The sequence below is a fragment of the Protopterus annectens genome, chromosome 11.part0 (assembly GCF_019279795.1).
Source record: "Protopterus annectens isolate FY-2018-M chromosome 11.part0, PAN1.0, whole genome shotgun sequence".
Taxonomy (NCBI): domain Eukaryota; kingdom Metazoa; phylum Chordata; order Ceratodontiformes; family Protopteridae; genus Protopterus; species Protopterus annectens.
In genome coordinates, this window is record NC_056745.1 from 711,260,739 (window position 1) to 711,282,858 (window position 22,120).

The window sequence follows — 22,120 nt, forward strand, 5'->3', positions numbered from 1 at the left end:
AGCAGCCTCAGTAGACTTGAAGTTTCTTTCATGGAAAATGTATGCTACACATGCTAGATGATCGCAGACAGCTCAGATTTTATTTGCATCAAACAAAGGATATCAGGAAGTCAGATCAACTGTTCCTATCTTTTTCTAAAGCAAAATGATATCAAAAGTCACTTGCTCTAAATGGCAGTCAGAATACATTCCTTTTGTTTATAATAAAGTGGTCTTAACCTTAGAGATAAAAACAAAAGCTCATTACAAGAACAGTGGCTTCATAAAGAGCGTTCCCACTGATGACATTTGTGCAGCAGCAGCATAGTCCATGGTCCTTACCGTTGTATCTCATTACAAATTGGATGTGCAGTCCAAATCACATTCTTCTTTTGGTTCCACTATTCTCAGAAATTGTCCCAAAGATTGAATCATACAAAAATAGACTATATTGGATATGAAAGTTAGGAACTTACAATAACAATAGATCCATGATGTCCTTCAAGGATGCATCTGCAGTCCTAACAAATGGGTTGTCCTGTCGTCAGGCAGCCCTTCGGTCGGCCGGATTCCAAAGTCTGGGTCTGGCCTCGGCTGGTGTCGCACTTCACCCGACGTCATCTCTGCTGGTCTTCGGGTATAAAGGCATCAGCCGACGCCATTTTCCTCAGTCTTTCTTGCCGCGTGGCGCCCGAAGCAGAAGCTGTTCGCAAGTGCCGGTCGGTCAGATCCAGAGATTACTACTACCGAATACTACTTCGAAGACTTCTAAAAAGCTAAGTACCCCGTTGGGGACTCTTGCCTCAGCCGATGTCAGAAAAAGTAAATAACTGTTTAACTTGTGGGAAACAAATACCTCATAAAGATTTCCACTCTTACTGCTTACCTTGTTTAGGCCCAGACCACGACGTAGCAGCCTGTTTAGCCTGTGCTTCCTTCAACCGACGAACGCTTAGGCGTCGGTCGGAGTTTGCTGAACAGTTTTTCGGCTCAGATTTTGCGTACATTATGCCGTCGGATCCTCCGACTTCTCAAATTGTTAAAAAACGCAAAGAAAAAGACCGACACTCGCGGTCCGCGGTTTCGGCCGAAACCACGGTTAAGCAAACCGCGAGTGTCTCGGTTTCGGCCGAAACCGAGCAAACACGTCAATCTTCTGCCGAATCCATGACTACTACCGAGGCTCCTGCTACCCTAGTTGAATCGGCCTCTGAAGTTTTGCCTACTAATGTGGTTCCTATAGAATTATCAGACACCATCCCTTTGGATGTCTCTACCCCAGCACGTGGTGCTGCTAGGCCTCCTGCAACCATGTCTATTAAGGCCTTTGCCAGGGCTAAAGCAGCCAAAACTGCTAAATTAGTGCCTGTTAAGCCCCCCTCACACAGGCCCAGTTCCAGTTCTCAAATGCTTACTCTGGCAGAGGATCTCATCTCTTTAATTAGGGGATCCCAATCTCACCCAGACAGGGCCTCTCAGCCTCCAGAAAAGAGACCTAGAGCAGAGCCCCCAGAGCCAGTGTCCTCAGATGATTCTTCTGATGACTCAGACATTACAGACCATCCAGAGGCTCCTTTTTCTACTTATGAAGATTCCGATGCTGAAGAATCTATTCCATCTGCCTCTCCACCAGAGGAATTTTCCTTTGGGGAAACCTTACATGCCATGAGAGAGCAATTCCAATGGCAGGGACAAGATTTCTCAGATTCAAGAAAAGGCTTAGGACCTTTCTACACTTATGCAACATAGGCCCTTAGCTATACCTCCAGTTCTGCCTGTTGTGGATGATGCATTTAATGATGTTTGCACTGCTCCTGATACTTTACCTCCAGCCCCTGCCAAACCAGATAGGTTTTACAGGGTACGGACACTCATCACCACCTATACAAGGCCCCACTTGCAGATCCTGAGACTATCTCCCAGGGGCCTAAGGCAGTAGCCGACCTCAGCAAAAACCCTCTCCCTTCTGAAAGGGAATCCAGGTCCTTAGAGAGATGGGGTAAAAAGTTTACACCTCTGCTACTCTCTCAGCTAGAGCTTTGAACTGTCAGTTTCATATGATCCAATACCAAGAGTTTATGCTTGATCAGTTAACTAAGAAACTGTCCTCTGATGACTCCTTAGATAAGAAATATGTTTTAGAAATGGTGAATAACATTCAGCAGGTTAGTAACCATTCTTTAAAATGTGGCTATGATGCACTGGAGGCTTCATTTAGATCAGCCATGACTGGCACAGTTATAAGAAGGCATGCATGGTTGAAAGAACAGGTCTTGCCGGATCATGTTAAAGCAAAGCTGTTAGATGCTCCTATGGATAAGGCCAGTCTATTTGGTTCTCCTGCTCAGCAAGTAATGAAGAAAATGGAAGAGAAGGCAAAATCTGTACAAACAGTTAAGGATTTCTTACAGGTTCAGCCCCCAAGGTTTAGCAGGAACTGGCCTTCCAAAATTGGTCCTTTCCAGACTCCTCTAAATCTCAGAGAGGCAGGAATAGACGTTCCAGAGGCAGAAATCAATCCAGAGGAGGTGCCTACAGAGGACGCCAGTGGCAAGGCAATAACCAGCGAGGCACAGACACAACCACTGCCACTGCAACAGGACAATCACAGTGACTTGGCTCTGACACCGCCTACCAGGGAACAAATAGCAGCACCCTTAGGCGGAAAGTTAGCCTTATTTTCAAAAAAATTGGCACTATATCACAAAAGACAAGTGGATTTTGCAGACCATAGACCAAGGCTACAGGTTTCACTTCCACACCTTACCAGTAAAAAGAGGAATGCCAAACCTACATCCAAATCAGAAAACAGAAGCTCTAAAGCAGATAGCTCAATTAACAAAGATGAGAGCTGTGGAAAGAGTACCACCAACAGAACAGGGCAAAGGATTCTACTCCAGACTCTTCCTAGTACCAAGAAAAGAGAAAAGTTGGAGACCTATTCTCGACCTGTCCGCCTTAAACACATTCATCATTGTCCCAAAATTCAAAATGCTGACCCTACAGCAACTTCTTCCCATGCTGGGCAAGGAGTGTTGGCTGGTAACTCTAGATCTCAAGGAGGCATACCTGCACGTCCCCATACGACCAAATTGCAGAAGATACCTCAGTTTTCTTGCAGGATCAGAGCATTATCAATTCTTAGCATTGCCCTTTGGCTTATCTACTGCGCCCAGAGTATTCACAAAATGCCTGGCATCAGTAATCGCTCATTGCAGGCTACAGGGAATCCAAATTTATCCATACCTGGACGACTGCCTGATACAAGCGGACAACAAAAGCAAGCTGACAAAAGACTTACAAAGAGTCATTTGCTTACTACAAGCCCTGGGATACACAGTCAATTTAAAAAAGTCAAGACTGATACCATCCCAAACAAGAACATTCTTGGGTGCGGAATTGGACACAGTAAAACAGATGGAATTCCTAACTGCAGAAAAACAAGAACAACTCCCTCCTTACTTCTTGGCATTAACAAAGCAGAACAAACTAACAGCAAGGAAAGTACTGCAGGCCTTGGGCTTCATGGCATCATGCATAATCCTGGTCCCCCATGCCAGACTGCATATGAGAAAGCTACAGTGGTACCTAAAGAATTTATGGGCTCAACACAGGCACAGCTTAGAAACCGAAATCCCACTAATCCCATGCCTGAAACAAGAGTTCCTATGGTGGGCTCAAGCATGCCAGTCAAACCCAGGCTTGCCCTTCCACAACTTTCAAGCAAGCCAAACCATCACAACGGACGCCTCAGACCTAGGTTGGGGGCACACATGCTGGACAAATGCATACAAGGATTATGGACTCCAGACCAGCTGCACCTGCACATAAATCAAAAAGAAATGCTGGCAGTAAAACTAGCAATCCAGAATTTCAGACCATTCCTCAAAGAAGGCCATTTAATGATAAGGACAGACAACACCACAGTCATGTGGTACATCAACAAACAGGGAGGCACTCATTCATACCCCCTATGCAGAATGACTCTGGACCTTTGGAATATGGCTCTGAGCTACAACATCCAATTACAGGCAATATTTGTACCGGGAAAAGAAAACATCCTAGCAGACATGTTAAGCAGAACTACCTCGGATGCTCACGAATGGATGCTACACCCGGACATCTTCAAGGCCATCACAAAGAAATGGGGAATGCCACAAATAGACCTATTCGCATCCCCACTCAATCACCAGCTCAAGAAATTCTGCACAAGGACATACCACCCACTTGCATGGAAGGTGGACTCTGTATCCTTCAGTTGGAAAGGCCTGACAGCATATGCATTTCCACCTCTTCCTTTGATGCACAAGGTACTACTGAAAATCAAAGAGGAACGTCCAAGGATAATTCTGATGGCTCCAAATTGGCCAAGACAACACTGGTATCCATTGCTGAGGAGCATGTCTCGGGGAAGAACGTGGACACTACCCTTGATGCCTTTGATGTTAACTCAGAACGACTACAACATCATGCATCCAAACCTAAAAACTCTGCAACTGACTGCCTGGAACATCACATAACAGCAACTAACCCAGATTTATCCCAAAGGGTTAAAGACATTATCCTTGAGGCCCGCAGACCTTCAACAAGAAGGAACTATGCAGGAAAATGGAAAAGGTTTGTCATTTGGAGTACTGAAAGAGGAAAAGATGTGTCAAAGATAGATATTGCTAACATCCTGGAGTACTTGGCAGAGCTTCTCCATACAGGCCTGTCCTATTCCTCCATCAAGATACATGCATCAGCTATTTCTGCAGAATACAGCTTCGATCCCCCTGTTTTCTCACATCCTCTACTCAGGCAGTTCCTCAGAGGAATCAAGAATGTAAAACCTCCTAGGAAACCACCATTACCAGCATGGGACTTGAACTTTGTGCTAGAAAAATTGACACTCCCTCCATTTGAACCAGCAGCAACAGCAGATCTTCAACACCTATCATGGAAAACTGCTTTCCTACTGGCAATTACTTCAGCAAGAAGGGTTTCGGAACTACAGGCCTTAATGGCAGTACAACCCTTCCTAATCTTCCATCAAGATAGAGTGTCAATGAAAACTAATCCTACATTTATGCCTAAGGTGGTATCCAGAGTGTCTCTAAACCAGGCAATCCACCTACCTACCTTCTTTCCCAATCCACAGAACAGGGGGGAAAGACTGCTGCATACCTTGGATGTACATAGACAGTTGCGCTACTACCTGGACAGAACCAAGGGCAATAGAAAAACTGACCAGCTTTTAGTAGCTTATGCAACAGGAAGGGAAGGAAAAGCAATTTCCAAACAGACAATCTCCAAGTGGATAGGAAATTGCATAAGATTCTGTTACTCCTACCATGGAAAGCAAATTCCACAGAACATAAGACCTCACTCTACAAGGGCTACAGCCACTACCACAGCTTTCTTACGAGGAGTGGCTACCAAGGACATTATTGAGGCGGCTACTTGGACCTCCGTGCATACATTTGCCAAGCATTACAACTTACCTCTATACTCTAGATCCCGAGCAGGGTTTGCCACTGCTGTATTGCAAGGGATCCTAACTACACCATAATTCTTCTTCCTCCTCCCTAGTTTGGCTATGGTATTCTACCCATTTGTTATGACTGCAGATGCATCCTTGAAGGACATAGTACAGTTTTGTACCTACCATAAATGTAGATGTCCGAACAGGATAGCATCTGCATTCAGGATTACCCACCCTCCTTCCCCTCTGTGGTACTCCTAGGGTATTTACCCTCCTAATAGCTAGCTAGGGGGGGATCTCTTATGGTGTATTTGTTTGTATATATGTACATACATGCTTATTTTTTGTGTTTGCCTACTGTTTTTTTTGGAAACATTGGCATTTATCCAAAATTTAGTTTTCCAAGAGGGCAACTGGCATCTGGGGCAAGAAACACTGAGGAAAATGGCGTCGGCTGATGCCTTTATACCCGAAGACCAGCAGAGATGACGTTGGGTGAAGTGCGACACCAGCCGAGGCCAGACCCAGACTTTGGAATCCGGCCGACCGAAGGTCTGCCTGACGACAGGACAACCCATTTGTTAGGACTGCAGATGCTATCCTGTTCGGACATCTACATTTATGGTAGGTACAAAACTGTACTTTGTCTCATTTTCATCCAGTTCAATGTCCCACCCTCCTTCCCTTTTTCAATATTGTCACTGACAGCTTCTGGTGACTGGACAAACCTAATCTGAAACCCCATCTGTGCAAATTTCTATTTTGTACTTTTACTCTTGGTATTAATATCTTCCCTAAACTTGACACTTAGAGGTCTTTTAGGCATAGGTTGGGCATAATATTTGGACATTTGCTAGCAAATTCAATCTGAGGTACTTCAGTGGAGAGGAAGGAATTGTGGCTGAACTGGATGAAAATGAGAAAACACAAATCTGTCATTATGGTAAGTACAAACTTTCATTTTTAAAGAAGCTAACTTTGCCACACTTTGAACCATCTGCATCTGCTCCTTCAAAGATGTTCATTTGGATGACCACCCTACTCATAGCTATCACCTCAGCCAGGTGAGTCTCAACACTACAGGTTCTGATGTGCAAGGAAACCTTCACTGTGTTCCAAGCAGATAGAGTTACCCATAGAACTAATACGGCCTTTATGCCTAGGTTTGTCAGTGCTTTCCCTGAACCAAGTTATTAATTTACCAGTATTCTTTTCTCACCCAAAGAATAAACCAGAACAAATTTTGCTTTCCCTGGATGTACACTGTCAGATCAGATATTACCTAGACAGGACAAAATTTCTTAACAGAGCAGACCACTACTGGTTGCCTTTGCAGAAGAAAAGAAGGTAAATCCATCCCCAAACCAACTATCTGTAAGTGGATAGCCAACTGCATTACTTTCTGTTATAATCATCATCGTAAGCCACTACCAATCCATGTCAGGGCCCACTCCACCAGACACAGTGCAGCCTCCACTGCCTTCTTCAAATGTGTTCTTATACAGGCTGTCCTAGAAGCTGCCAAATGGGCATCTATCCAAACTTTTACTAAGCACCACCATTTAGCCAGTACCTCCAGGGCTAGGGCAGGGTTTGCAACTGCTGTTCTAAAAAAATGTTCTCCCAAGGGCCAACAGACAGCCTGCCACCCAACTATTAGCTTTGGGAACCCTCCCAAGAATCAGTACTGCAGTATTGACTATGACGACCGTAGTAATGTGTTGTGCCACACTTACTGTAATTGTAGATGGTTGAGTAGGTCAGTGTTGCAGTACAAATTCCCACCCTCCTACCCCTTGGTCTACTGGCCTCTCTTAATATCTCCTATGGTGGGGGAATGGAGGGTGAAGAAAGCACATCAGATGGCTAGTCCTATTCTTCATCAGCCCCTACTCTTTCTACTTACATGTCTGGTCCTTCCTCTACACCCCATCCAAGAAAGTTTTGGTGACATCTGGAAGGCCTGTGCTGTTCTCAGGCATCAGACTGCTGCTCACTATCTAGAGGGACCTGAAGGTGGCACCAATGGGCACTCCTTTTATATCGTGATGTCTTAACATCAGCCATCATTGCACTTCTGTCAGGTAGGGATGATGAAAAGACTTCTGGAAATCCAGCCGGTTGTGGGCTTCTGCATGGCAAGAAGACCCTGAGAATCAATACTGCAACACTGAGCTACTCAAACATCGACAGTTATTATGTGTGACACAACTGTACTTTCTGCTGCAGGGACATATGGTTGCAGCAAATTCATTGTCTACACATAGGCATTTATAACACTGTGCCCACATTTGCAGCAGTATGCCCACAGCTAGAATAACCAAGTGCAGAGGGGATACTGGATTGTGTGTGACCTGCCTAACTTTCAGGGATGAACAATCAGGGTGAGGCCTGACACCAGTGGCTGAAAGTGTTACTGGGGCGACCTACTATACATCGCATTGATTTCTTAACTGTTCTGTAGCAGTAACAACATTTAATGGATCCCCACTGAAAATTTTGTGCAGGAAATGCCTATTACTTCCCATAGGAGAGCCATTGCGTCTAGAGAGCATCACCTAAAACGCATACTAGAGTACAGGTGTGACCACATCAGTGGGAAGGATTTCTTCCAAGCTGTTGCACATTTCTACAAGTTGTAGTTACATAAGGATGTACTGTATACCTGCACAATACCATTCACTTTCTGTGACACTTAAAAGCATTGCTATTGGATACTGCATTTTCTCTGCCAGTGGCATACCCACCGTGCATCCTGCTGTGGATTCCTGCAGTACTGTCGGCTGTCCTTAGTGTCCTGAGGGAGCATAAACATTGTTCCCCCGTACACCTGCTTATTCCAGCTGTGTGCACGGAACTGTGAGCTTTTCTGAGCCCAAAGTGAATTTGCCACAGCTGTTTATCTCTGCAGCAGAATTGCAGTTCAGCCATGTGTCTATAACCAATTGTCCCAACAAGGACATTCAGAAGAGATGGTTTCCAGTGTCTGTGAAGATCTTAAAACTGTTTATGTGTTAACTGTTTTGCCTTAAAAAATAAATGATGATAGCTAGAATGCCTAGTTTTTCTTTGAGGCCATACATGGTGCTCCCTGTTTTTCTGTATGGGCAGTGGCTGACTTGGCCTAGGTGATGAGTAGTTGCAAAGCGAAAGATGTTGGTGGCTAAAGCAATTACTCCAGTTTCAAGATAGTATGTGTATGTTGGAGGGGCTGCAGACTTGTTTAACATCTTATTAAATAAAGGACATTGGGCACTGGGAGACAGAAGCTGAGGCACAATGAGTGTACCTTCATTAACTTTTTTTGGGGTGTGTGTGAATAAGACATATAAACAAGGGGGTATTGTAGCTTAACAAAGTGTACTACATAGTGGAGAGAGATTAAATATACCCAGATGGCGAATAATAAACATAGAGAACTGAATGTGCACAGGCAAAGCTTACTGTGCTGGGAGTAATTGTCAGATTGGGCTCAGTACTGACACCTTGGTGACTTGTGAGGCATGTGGATATCCCTACCATATAAGTAACTAGGGTACTAGAACGCAGGTGTAATTGGAGATGGTCCTTTTAACCTTGGCTTTACTTAAGTAGTTTATGCCAAGTACATAAATGCACAAATACCCAAATATAATTGCAGGACATTTGATCTTTAAAGTTGGAAACATTATAAAAAGAGTATACTAAGACCCATAGGAGCAGGCTTCATTATGTTTGTTCCACTAATGAGCAGGCTGTGAAAAAACAGTCCATTTGAAGTGGGTGAACATAAACTATCCAGCATATCTGATCTCTGGAACTAAGTGTACTCAAGATTACCTTCCTTCGAAGGAAGATTCTGTCACAGTGAGTTAAAAGAGGTGATAGGTATCCTTCGGATTTTTGTCATTGCTATTTAACCAAGTACAAGGGAAAAATGTTGGCTCGTATATAGTTGAGAACAAAAACACTAACTAGAAACTACTATTATTACAGGAAAATACTGTATTACAAGTGTGAAAAATCATTAATGGGGCCAGTTACTGTATTTATTAGTTTTATTAGACTTGTTACTTTGTGTGTGAGTGTGTGTGTGTGTGTGGTTTGAAGAGTTATCTTTTGTATTGCAAATTTTTTTTTTATATGTAAAATACCTACAGTAGGAAAATATTTGAAGAATGCCTTATATTGTGGTATTTGACATACCCTTGTGATGCTGTCTACAAATTAGAGTCTTGTGGAAGTCTGTAGTAATATTTTAGTACATTGCACAATAAAGATGAATTTGTTGTTAATATTGTTGATTTATATTATGTCGCTAAGGATACAGAAGTTAAAATGTAAGAAGTTTTGAGCAGTTAAAATTTGTTAGAAGTTGTACATTGTTTATCTTTCAGGCCTCTTTTAGGTTCAGAGACCTTGACCGGTTGCTTTAGTTCACATAACTCTTTGCAGGGTATAATACAGCTGAAGTATGTGCCAGAGGTAGGAGTTGTATGAAGTTCTACTTCTTACTGACCAGGTTTAATCCCAAGATGATGCCAGAGGGATCAAATCCACAGATGAGGAAGGAGAAAAGTCTGCATGAGTCCCACAGCCATTGGCTCTCCCTTACTCTTGCACCAGCCAATTCATTCCTTTTTGGTGAGAGTCCATTGCAACAGATGTCATACTGGCAACAATCCAGTCGTTTGCTGGTATGGCCCAAAGACCACCATCCCTCTATGGTGGGGGGGCATGATCTGCATCACTATGGGACTGCTATGCTTTCCCTGTGTGAGTGTTTAATGAAGATGTGCCCCAGGACACCTTTGCATTCACTGCCCCTTTCACTACCGCTCCTTCAGGATAGGCACCTCCATTCTGCCAATGCCATTTTCAATAGATGCCTGAGTTGCTAGTCAAAGTGGGTCATCTGAGTTGTTATCAAGGATTTATCTTGTTTTTTTTTACAGTGAGCTTGGCTTAAAAATATTTGTTTTAACTGGGGCCTGGCTGCATGGTTTAGAGGGGTTAAACCATGTCTGTCACCCATGTGATCTTTTTTTGAGTAGTGACACAGGAACTGGAGGGTTCAAGTAGTGGAAGAGGATCTTAAGCATCTAATGCTTGATTGCTCATTTTGTGTGGAAGGAGGTGGCATGGCCTGCCATATTGGTGATGCCTACTTATGCAATATTAACCTTTTCAGTGCTTTCTGGACTGATGATTGGCTAAAACTTATCCCATTAACTTTTAGCATGATTGAATATGAAATAATCCTGAGATGGGTCTCTTCCTTATGAGCTTTCAGTTGCTGGAGTATTAGCAGAGCCTGACCTGGATTACAGACTGTTTTTATTGGGAACATCATGCTACAAAAAGTGACAATATAATAAAATACTAACGGTATGCAGAGGACAAGTAAATCATTAAGTAAAATGTTATGCAAGCTTATTTCTAAGATGCAACAGAGCAAAACCATCAATATCAGAAGGAAGTGAATTACAGAGTACAGGGCCAGGTCAATAGAAATCTTTATTGGTAGAAGCATAATGGTTAAGGTCTTCACCTCCCATGCACAAGGTACAAGGTTTGAGCCTGACTTCCGGGAGTTTGCATGCTCTCCCTGTGTCTCTGTTGGGTTCCTCCCACCTCTGAAAAACATGATGAGTGTTTTATCTCAAAGTCCCCCAAGAATGGAGCTGTGGGCAACAGCACAGACTCTAGATGGTGCCTTTTAGGGAAAATAATTATGTAGGCCAAGTGTTTCAGGCATCTACTATGGTGTGTGGATTACAGACTGCGTGCCGTGACAGGGTTAACCATTCAATGTAAAAAATATGGCTGTCGGTGATCTGGTCATGTTAGCTATTGTCACCAAAATGCATGTGGGTATTTGCTGGTGATAAGTTGATTGAACACCTGGCCTATTCCAACCTATGCCAGTGACCCATTCTAACAGCATAAGGGGTGTGTATACCACTATTGTCCAGTATGTACCCACTATAAAGCCCAGCAACCCTGGGTCACTAAGCTGCTGGCCAGCTGGTATCCAGTCGTTCAGCTTTGCTTACCTGGGATAGCACCAACATGAACTAGAAATTGCCACACAATGGGATGAAACTGAGTACAGATAAGACAGTTGTAATGGCAACAAATGGGGGAAATCAGAAAAAGCTGAGGAAATAGTGGAACAGGTTAACCGCTTCAAGTATCTGGGAGGGGTGGTTGAGGAGAAGGGAAGTCTGAATTAGGAAGTCAAATCTAGAATCAGAGAGGCTGCAGCTAACTGGCATAGAGTGGTAGGGGTAGTGTATAACAAGAATGAAAAGCTGTAAAGTAAAGTGTACAAAACAGTGGTCTGACCAGTACTACTGTATGGTACAGAAACCTGGGTAGTAAAGGCAGAGCAGTTGAGGAAGCTAGAGGGGATGGAGATGAAGTGCCTGAGATAGCTGGTAGGATGCACACTGTGGGACAGATGAAGAAATGAGGACATAAGAGCAGAAGCCAAAGTAGCTTGCAGAAAAGGTCAAAGAGAACAGGTTACAGTGGTTCAGACACGTGCAGGAAAGCAGAAGACAATCTGGTGAAGAAGATTTGAGACAGGAAGAGGGAGAAATGCTGACAAGTGACACCACACCCTGAGCCTATGTAGAAAAGGGGGGGTTGATGATGATGATGCTTGCCAGGAGCAGATTTGGAAATAGGGAGTTTTGTGAAAGGTGTGTGGCAGATGATATTGATCGGGCAGTTCTTAGTCTTCCATCAAATTCTGTATTTTACTTTTGGCTGGAAAACAAAAAGTAAAAAAAAAACTTGACACAAAGAATTGACCTGATAGTGGTGAAATGTGAATAACTCAGAGGTAGGTTGAGACTGGAGCAAATATTTTGTCTTTACTCAACTTCTTGTGTGCAGTATAGAACAAAGGTCAGGGCAAGCCAGTTATACTCATTGCAAGTGTTTTGCTCTATTATGTCATTTAACTATGTACCAGAAGTATGTAGTTCCTCTACAATGCAGTTTTACGTTTTGTTTACAGAATCGAGAGGCAACCCTGACAAAGCTGTGTTTTGACTGAAAATGAAACATTTTTTGTCTTGTTTGCCTGTATACCTAATGGTCAGTATGCCTTTTCTACATTGTTATTGAAAATATAAATTGACGCAGTATAGAAAGTTTTAGTAGCCACAGAACTGTGAAGACAATTTTGTTTCCCTCACTTATCTTCTCCCCCTCCCCCCTTACTCCTTACTCAACTTTCTACTTCCACTGTACTCCTCCTTATCTTCTTTCAGTTACCTACTGCTATTTTTATCTCCTTAGGAAACTTTTTCCCCAGTTTGTCTCAAAAGTTTATTATTGTACATAGTATTTATACTAATTTTATATTCATTAGTCTTTAATTTCTACTATGTGTTACCTAGCTGTAATTTCCACAGCATGTATCCTACTTTAAATAATATTCTTGTGGGGTGGCTGCGGTGGTGCAGTGGTTAGTGTTGTTGCCTCACAGCAAGAGGTTCTCTGGTTTGATCCTTGGCTGGGGTGCTTTCTGTGTGGAGTCTGCATGTCCTCCCTGTGGTTGTGTGGGTTTCCTCTGGGTGTTCCAGTTTCCTCCCAAAGACATGCTGTAAGTGGATTGGACACTCTAAATTGACACGCATGTGTGTGCCTTCTGTAGAAGGTTAGGCGGCGGGCTGGCAACTCGACACTGTAAAACTCCCCTGCCAGTCATGAGGGGACAGGTGATCTGCTGTGACGAGCCCTCACCAGGAAAAAACAAAAGGAGAAGAAGACGTTATGTATTTTTGATATTGTTATAGTACTGTGAAGTCAGTGTACTCTGATATGATTATTTTCTTGTGATTGTATTACCCTCTGTGGAGCTTTTCTCCAAGGGCCTCTGCTGAAAATGGGCTATTTTTAGGCTCAGTCAGACTTTCCCCGTAAACAGATGGAAATAAATAAATAAATATATTTCCATAGTTTTATACAAGTCCCTGTATGTGTAAAATTATGATGTATGAAAGCTCATATGCAAACTGTGCTAATAGTGTATCATTTGCCAAGCTGTGGAGTTAATGTGTACCTCTCAACCATCAACTCAAGAGCATTTTTTAAATACTGATACTAGTCATGTGGTTTATTGAATGAACTTGTTTGTATTTTAATTTATATTTTCTGAAGAATATCACGTTTGTAATTCCTGCATTATTTATGTTTTGTGATCCTTACAACTATGTGAGGAAACTCCAGGTTTTATCACAGACAGGGCAAAACCAAATTTCTCTCAAAATTAGGAACATTTGAAGGGTATGACGGGGGCTTCAGTACCTATCTGGATATGCTTTCTAGTAAAATAACAACTCTGTTAAACTGTTCTGGCAAGGCAGCTTCAGAAGGAAAGGACTTGCTACTCTGTAAAGTCAGAAAACTATTGCTCGTTTGTTAATATTTATTTTGCACTTTTGTGTTAATAAAAACTCATTTGGGTACAATTCATTTTAATGTATTGTTTTGCTACTATTGTCATTCATTGCAGGAAATGCAAATTCTCTCACGACATCCATGACCCCCACAACTCTAAGGTAATGGAGGTGAATAAACTCAGTGGTCTTAACGAAACAGAAATGAGTGTGCTTCTACTTCATAGTGACCCAGGTTTGCTTCCTGATGTAAGGATTGTTTTTCTACGTGTAGTTATTGAGTTCATACAGTGTTTAAAGATTGAGAGCTGCAAGAATTAATTAACATGGCATTGAAACTGCACTTCATGTATGTTTGTTGTACATTTTTTCTGTTATTCGTTGCACACCTTTTTTCTGTAATTAGTTATAGCAATTTTTCTTTTTGAAATTTAGGGACTGCTGATTTGTAGAGACAGTGGTTTTTAGTATTTTCATGGAAAGTAAATCTGAAAATCAGAAATTTACACTTTGTGAATGTTGGAAAATTATGAGAATTCATGAAATTTGGAATTTTGGGAAGGAGCATACATTCACTGTAAATGTATTTTCCTTAGTTACTGCTTCTAACATTGCCATTTTGCTTTACTGAGTGTTCCATACTTAAAAACTGTTTTACTTAGAAACTGTTTTAACTTAGTATGTTTGTGTGTGTGTGTGCACGCACGCATGTGTGTGTATAAATGCATATATATTATGTATATAATCACAGAAATTACCAGAAAAATTAAATACTAACAATCACAGTTATAATTCCTGGAATTTCACATACTGAGCATGGAATATCATTTTCTTAGTAACAGTAAATCAGTCCTTGCACACTTGTTACTTATGAAGATAAGTCATGTGTTTGTAACACTGTAAACCGTTGATTTCATTAGCTCTGAACAGAAAGTTCTTGAAGTTTCTGAAGCCAGTCCCAGACCGAAGATCAAAGTTGGCTAAGGCACGTTGGGAATATTTTGGTTTTCTTGCCTCAGTATTTTAACCGATGTCAGAAAAAGTGAATAACTGTATTTCTTGTGTGGTTTCTGCATAACTAAGGTTTCCGCCGGAGTTAAGCACTGGAAGCTGAATTTCAAGACAATCATGGATCTGGACAAGTGGAAACTGATCTTCACAGAGCCTCTCCACTACTCCACCCTGGGGAAAGTTTTGCATAGACTAAACCTCGCTCACACCACTAAACCACCAGCTGCCAAAGTTTTGCAGCTTGAAATTTCATCACACAGCTATTTCTTTCCTGCTCTTTCTCTTTCGTGCTTCTAAATTCTCACCTCTGCCTCTTCTTGTGCCCAAGTTCTTCTCAGACCAAGACAAGACAAGGCAAGACAAGACAAGCCAAGGACAGATTGGCCTCGGCATTGGGCCTCGCCCATTATTGACCCATTACTAAATCGAGTTCGGTAGCCTCTGCCATGTGTTTACCTTCACGATCTTCATTCTTCAATCTCAAGGACTGCCGCCTGCAAAATGTCAAGCTTTCAACTTCATTTACAAGCCTGCAATCTTCTTTTTCCTCAAGGCAGGTCTCATGTGATCATGGAAGCCAGAAAACCTAGCAATGGAAAGTATGAACCAGAAGCACAAGAAAATTTTTTTTTCTAAATGGAAGAAATTTGAATTTGGATCATAAAGAGACTTGGGAATTCGGAGAATTTTCTGAGTGTGGTTTCTCTTGATTCACTGAGTTATTTCTTCAGGTCAAATTTTCTCTTCCATTAAATTTCATCACATCCTTTGTTCTAGCATGTTCTTAGGACCCACCATTTCATTCACGCAGACCCCCAAGCATCAATTAATCCTGCTTAGGATCTCAACTTTTGTGTTTGCTTCTACTCCTACTTGTTGGAGAAATTTTTTGTGTTGGAGAAACTAACTCTACAACTTTACGCCCTGAAATACTTTTGTTGGCCATTACTTTGCAAGACTGTTTTCTTTGGTGTGCCATCTTGAGTTAGGGCTTTGTTATGATTTTCTATATGTATATATTTTTTCATTTTTACTAATCCTTCCTTTGTACCTAAAGTGGTTTCTTGTGTGGCTTTAAACCAAACTATTCGTTTTCTACGTTTAACCAAACCAAAATAAAAAATCGTTTTATCGTTTACCCAGAAATAAAACACAAAAGATTTTGTTTTTACACACATTTACACAGGCACTTACTAAGGCTTTTTAGGCAGTCTCAGCAGTTGTTTGTTTTGAGTTTTTTTCTTCTTGCTTTGAGTTCTCAGGGCATAAAAGGTCAGATTGGGTTGTGCATAGGGGTTTTATGGGTTTTTTATTGCATTTTGCATGGCCCCAGATTGGCTGGGGGATGGTAAGGGGATCCAGCCTTCATTCACCCAAAGCTAGAGGCACTCAGCTTTACAACTATGGTAAGTATTGGAGGCAAGGCATATTTTCTCTAAACAGTTCAGTCTTTACATACTCTCCTTCTACTTCCTCCCTAGCTCTTTTCTAAGGCTAGTTTTTGCTTTTTGCCTTTTGCAAGGCATGTTATCAGCTCCTGCTTCCTTATGATTTATCCCTTGCCAGCCCCCTTACCTCTGGCAGCAATGTGGACCCACCATATGGACTGGCAGGAATGTGGAACATAGTACATTTTGGTACTTTGTTGTGTTGTGAATGGTAGGCTGAAACCCTCCCAATCCCTTTCCCTCTGTGTTACTTTCCCTCCTTTGTGGTTGTGGGGTTGTATTCTGCTAATTTTGTATATTTTATATATATATATATATTATATATTATATATATATTTGGTGCAGATATGTTTTTAGTTTTTTTTTTTCAGGTCTTTTCAGGGTCTTCTGACATCTGGGGGCAAGAAAAGACATAGGGATGGGTCATCGGTCATGTTAGTGCCCGCGTCAGTCTGGCGCATATCTAATCGCGTCGGAGCCGCCCATACTCTTTGGTATTGACTGGACCGATTGTGCCGGAAATGGTTATGGACTGAGGCAAAGGTCGTAGATCGAAACATCACATTTTATGGTAGGTACAAAACTGTACTTTTTAGACTTGTAAGGTGTTCTGGCTATTTACACGTGTATACTTTATTTTTTTAAACCTAAGACTACAGTCAAACAAATTATGTTCTTTGTGTTTCACTGTTGCAGTCATCACACTTGGGTTATCTGCCTGCAGGTAGCCCTCAGTCAGTCCGAATACCAGAGTCTTGGGATTTCTGCGTCGGATGCTGTCGCCTCTTCTATGACGTCAGCTCGTCAGGGGTATAAAACATGCAGCCGACGCCATTACATCAGCTTTTCTTGCCGTGTGGGAGCCTGAAGCAGAAGCAGTTCGCAAGTGCCGGTCGGCCGTTTCCTGAAATTTTCATTTTTCGAGTTTCAAACCTGAAGTCTTCTAAAGCTAAGTACCCCATTGGGGATCCTTTTTTCTTGCTCTAACCGATGTCAGAAAAAGTTAACAATTGTCTTGCCTGTGGAAGGTAAATACCTCACAGAGATTTTCATTCTTACTGCGTCATCTGTTTAGGCCCAGACCATGACGTTCCTCGCTGTGGGTTTTGTGCCTTGTTTAATGCCCGAACTATTCATCGGCGGGCTATCTTTGTTGCTAAATTCTTTCATTATCGTTCTCCATTTTCCGAAATGGCTTCCATAAGCCATCCGACTGTCAATCTTCTGAAAAACATAAGGATAAAGACAGAGACAGACTGCATAGGTTCAAAACTGCTGACGACACATCCGTTAAGCTAGTCGCCAATTCGCCGGTACTCAGTGAGGTGCTTTTGCAGCCCCTGATACCCGCTTCTACAGATTTGCAGGCCTCTGCTGAGACCTATTCAGAGTCCGGTATGCCGCGAGATGTTTCTTCGACTATGGAACCTGCAGATGTCTCTACCTTGGATGAGTCCAGAGCCGCTGTGCAGGCACCGGCTTCTGAGGGTGTATTCCGACCTTCCAATGTTCGCATTAAACCGACAGCTTCGTTTTTGACTAAAAATACAGAGTTTCTCAAGCCCAGAGTTTGCACTACGCCTAAAAAAACGATGACCAAAGTGCATGCTCAAGCTCCCTTGCCACAGAAACAAATCTTAGAATGGCTGAAGACCTTATAACTTTAATTAAGGGAAGCCAGACTTCCCCCTGTAAAAGTCAAAGAATTGATTTTCCTTCTGATGCTACAGACCATGAGTCTGATGACTGTGATCCCTCTGATTACCAGGACATACTCTTATCTACCTATGAGGATTCAGATGCAGAGGATTCCATACCCTCTGCCTCCCCTCCAGAGGACTTTTCTTTGGTGAAACCTTGCATACTTTAAGAGAGCATTTCCACTGGGAATGCCAGGACTACCCACAGTCCAAAAAGAGACTCAGAGAATTTTTAGACTTGCCTCAGCCCAGGCCTCTAGCTGTACCCCCTGTCCTGGACATTGTAGATGATGTCTTCTTGGAATGCAGTCTTACTCCTGATACTTTACCCCCGACTTCTAGAAAGCCTGACAGGTACTACAGAGTACCTGACTATCACAAATTTCTCTTTAAGAATCCCACTGCGGATCCAGAGATTATTTCCCAGGGACCTAAAGGCATTAAGGCTACTGCAGCCAAAAACCCTACCCCTTTGGACAGGGATTCTAGAGCTTTAGACACATGGGGTAAGAAGGTATATACCTCTGCAACTCTTGCCATCAGGGCTTTGAATTGCCAGTTTCACATGCTGAAGTACCAGCAGCATGTTATGAACTAATTAAACAAAAATGTTGTTGCTTCCAGATTGTACAGAAAATAAAGATTTACAACAGTTAATTAATTCTGCAAACCAAGTTAGTAAACATACTTTGCAGTGTGGTTTTGATGCCTTAGAAGCATCTTGCAGGGCTGCTATCACTGGGTCTATACTGAGAAGGCATGCTTGACTGAAGGAGCAAATCTTGCCAGACCACGTCAAAGCAAAATTACTAGATGCTCCGTTAAACCAGGAAAGGTTGTTTGGCACAAAAGCAGAAGAAGTTCTTAAAAATGGAGGAAAAAGCTAAATCTATGCAAACTGTTAAAGATTTCTTACAGGTGCAGCCACCTAGATTCAGTAGGCATTGGCCTTCTAAAAGCTGGTCCTTTCCAGTCCCTCCCAGCATTCTCAGTCCAAACCCAGGGGCAACAGGCCACCAAGACTACAGTCTCAGGGTATGCAGAGATCTAAAGAATGGAGTGCTCCCTCCTCTAAAGCAAGGAGTGGTAAGCCACCCCCTTATAGAAAAAGTTCACAATGACATGTCTATCTTCCTTCCCAGTAAAGCCCAAGTATTTGCACCCCTAGGAGGAAAACTCGACCTGCATGCACAAAACTGGATGTCCATTACCCAGGACTGATGGGTCCTAAACATTGTATCCCAGGGATACAGATTCCACTCACTGCCAACCCCAAGCGGGTTGCCAGACCTTCCTCCAAACCAGTGGGCAGAGGCTCAAAAGCAAGTACTTTCTCTTCTCAGTATCAGGGCTATTCAACTTGTGCCAATAGAGCAAAGGGGACAGGGTTTCTACTCCAGACTATTCCTGGTGCCCAGAAAAGAGGCTCTTGGCACCCTATCCTAGATCTATCAATTCTCAACACCTTCCTGGTGGTCCCAAAATTCAAAATGTCGACTCTGCAACACCTTCTTCCTATGCTAGCCAAGGATGCCTGGGTAGTCACCCTAGACTTAAAAGAAGCTTATCTGCACATCTCCATAAGAGAATCTTGTAGGAAATATCAACGTTTCAGGGCAGGCTCTATGCACTATCAGTTCTCTGAACTTCCCTTTGGCTTATCTACTGCACCCAGGGTAATCACAAAGTGCCTGGCTCCAGCCATTGCATACTGCAGGCAGAGAAATATTCAAATTTACCCATACTTGGACGATTGCCTGATTCAAGTGGACAGTCAGGAATTGCTACTTCAGCACCTGGCATTTGTAACGGGACTTCTAACTTCTCTGGGGTACACCATCAACGAAAATAAATCACAACTGGTGCCCAACCAAAAGATTGTATTCCTGGGAGCAAGCTTGAACACAACTTCTCAGATGGCATTCCTCACTCCAGAAAAACAGGCTTATTTGACAAACTACTTCAAACTAATGGCCATCAAAACCCAGCTATTTGCAAGAAAAATACTGCAAGCCCTAGGGGTTATGGTCGCATGCATTCTACTAATTCCATATGCAAGACTGCATATGAGGAAACTTCAGTGGTACTTAAAAAGTCTCTGGTGTCAACATTCTCAGGACCTGGAAACACTGATTCCTATCATTCCTTGTCTAAGGGCAGAATTCCTTTGGTGGGCAGAGGCATGCAACCACAACAAGGGGCTTCCTTTCACTCAACCCCTCGCTGCCCAAACCCAGACAACAGACACATCAGACTATGCCTGGGGGGCTCACATGGCAGGCAAATGCATTCAAGGCAAATGGAGCCCAGAACAAATTCCCCTGCATATCAATCAAAAAGAAATGTTAGCTGTACAGAATGCTCTGACAGCTTCAAATACCTTATCCTTCCAGGACAACTCCTGATGAAGACAGACAACACCACAGTTATGTGGTACATAAACATGCAGGGGGGAACTCATTCCTACCCTCTCTGCAGATTAGCCATGGCCCTGTGGAACACAGCCCTGAGCAACCAAGTGCACCTGCAAGTTCAATTCCTGCCAGGCAAACAAAATTCACTGGCAGACGACTTAAGCAGAAATCTACAGGACCCACATGAGTGGAAGCTGGAACCCAACTTGTTCAAACTTCTAATCCACAGGTGGGGGACTCCAGAGGTGGACCTCTTTGCCTCCCCCCAAAACCATCAACAGAAACAGAAAGTTCACACTGGGGATCACACCAACAGCATTACTAGATAGGGGCCAAGGGTACTAGCTGCTAGTGCAAGGGTCTAGGAAACTACTAAAGGGGCGGTGAATAGTGCACAACGTGGCTGGGCTAATATATGCCTTCGGGCAGATAGCCCAGTACCAACCTATGAACCTATTAACCTATCAATTGAACAAATTTTGCACCAGAAATCCCCATAGCCAAGCGTGGAAAGTGGATGCCCTATTCTTTACATGGGAAAAACCTCTCAATTTATGCCTTTCCCCCTCTGCCCCTCCTCTCAGAAGTACTACTCAAGATCAAACAGGACAGGCCAAGGACAATCCTTATTGCCTCAGACTGGCCACGCCAGCACTGGTACCCACTCCTACACAGTCTGACAGCAGTGCCTCCCTGGCACCTACATCAGACCCCCTCCCTGCTGTCCCAGCAGGAGGGACAGATTTTGCATCCACAACTGTAAACCCTGAACCTTGCAGCCTGGCTTATCCCCTGAATACACCACCAGCAACCCTCAGCAAACGGGTGCTGGATGTCATCCTTGAGGCCAGAAGGCCTAGTACTAGGAAATCCTATTCAGAAAAGTGGAAAAGATATTGTTCTTGGAGCCAGTCTCAAGGAAAGGAGACAGCTGTGCCCACGTTACCTCAAATCTTAGATTACCTAGCAGAGCTACTCCACAAAGACCTAGCCTTCTCATCAGTTAAAATTCATGCCTCTGCCATCTCGGCTCACTACAATACTGAGCCACCTCTATTTTCTCACCATCTCATCAAACAGTTCCTGGGAGGAGCTAACAATTTAAGGCCCCCAAGGAGAGCTCCCACCCCTGCCTGGGACCTTAACTTTGTGCTAGAGAAGCTCACGCTTCCCCTTTTGAGCCTGCTGCTATAGCAGAGTTACAATTCCTCTCTTGGAAAACAGCCTTACTTCTAGCCATCACTTCAGCAAGAAGAGTGTCTGAGTTATAGGCACTAATGGCTGTAGAACCCTTCATTTGTTTCCATGCTGACAGGGTTTCCCTCAGGACTAACCCATCATTTATGCCCAAGGTGGTATCCAGTATGGCTTTAAACCAATCCATCCATTTACCAACCTTTTTCCCCTAATACTCAGAATAAAGGGGAAAGGATTCTGCACTCCTTGGACGTGCACAGACAGCTCAAGTTCTACCTTGACAGGACTAAACCTTTCAGAAAATCTGACCAGCTGCTAGTCAGCTTCGCTTCAGGGGCAGAGGGCAAGGCCATTTCAAAGCAAACCATTTCCAAATGGATAGCACACTGCATCTATTTCTGCTACAAACATCATGGAAAACCTACCCCACAGGGGATCAGAACTCTTTCCACTAGGGCTACCTCAACCTCTACAGCATTCCTCAGGGGAGTCCCTACCAGGGACATCCTGGAAG

General features: G+C 43.1%; 1 protein-coding gene across 1 annotated transcript in view; it reads left to right on the forward strand.

Annotated features, from left to right (window-relative positions):
- Positions 1-22,120, forward strand: part of LOC122815569 (protein mono-ADP-ribosyltransferase PARP12-like) — a 1,409,919-nt gene that overhangs the window by 226,318 nt on the left and 1,161,481 nt on the right. The window contains exon 2 of the mRNA XM_044088175.1: positions 13,953-14,085. Coding sequence (XP_043944110.1) covers positions 13,953-14,085 — 133 coding nt within the window. The remainder of the gene's footprint in view (positions 1-13,952; positions 14,086-22,120) is intronic.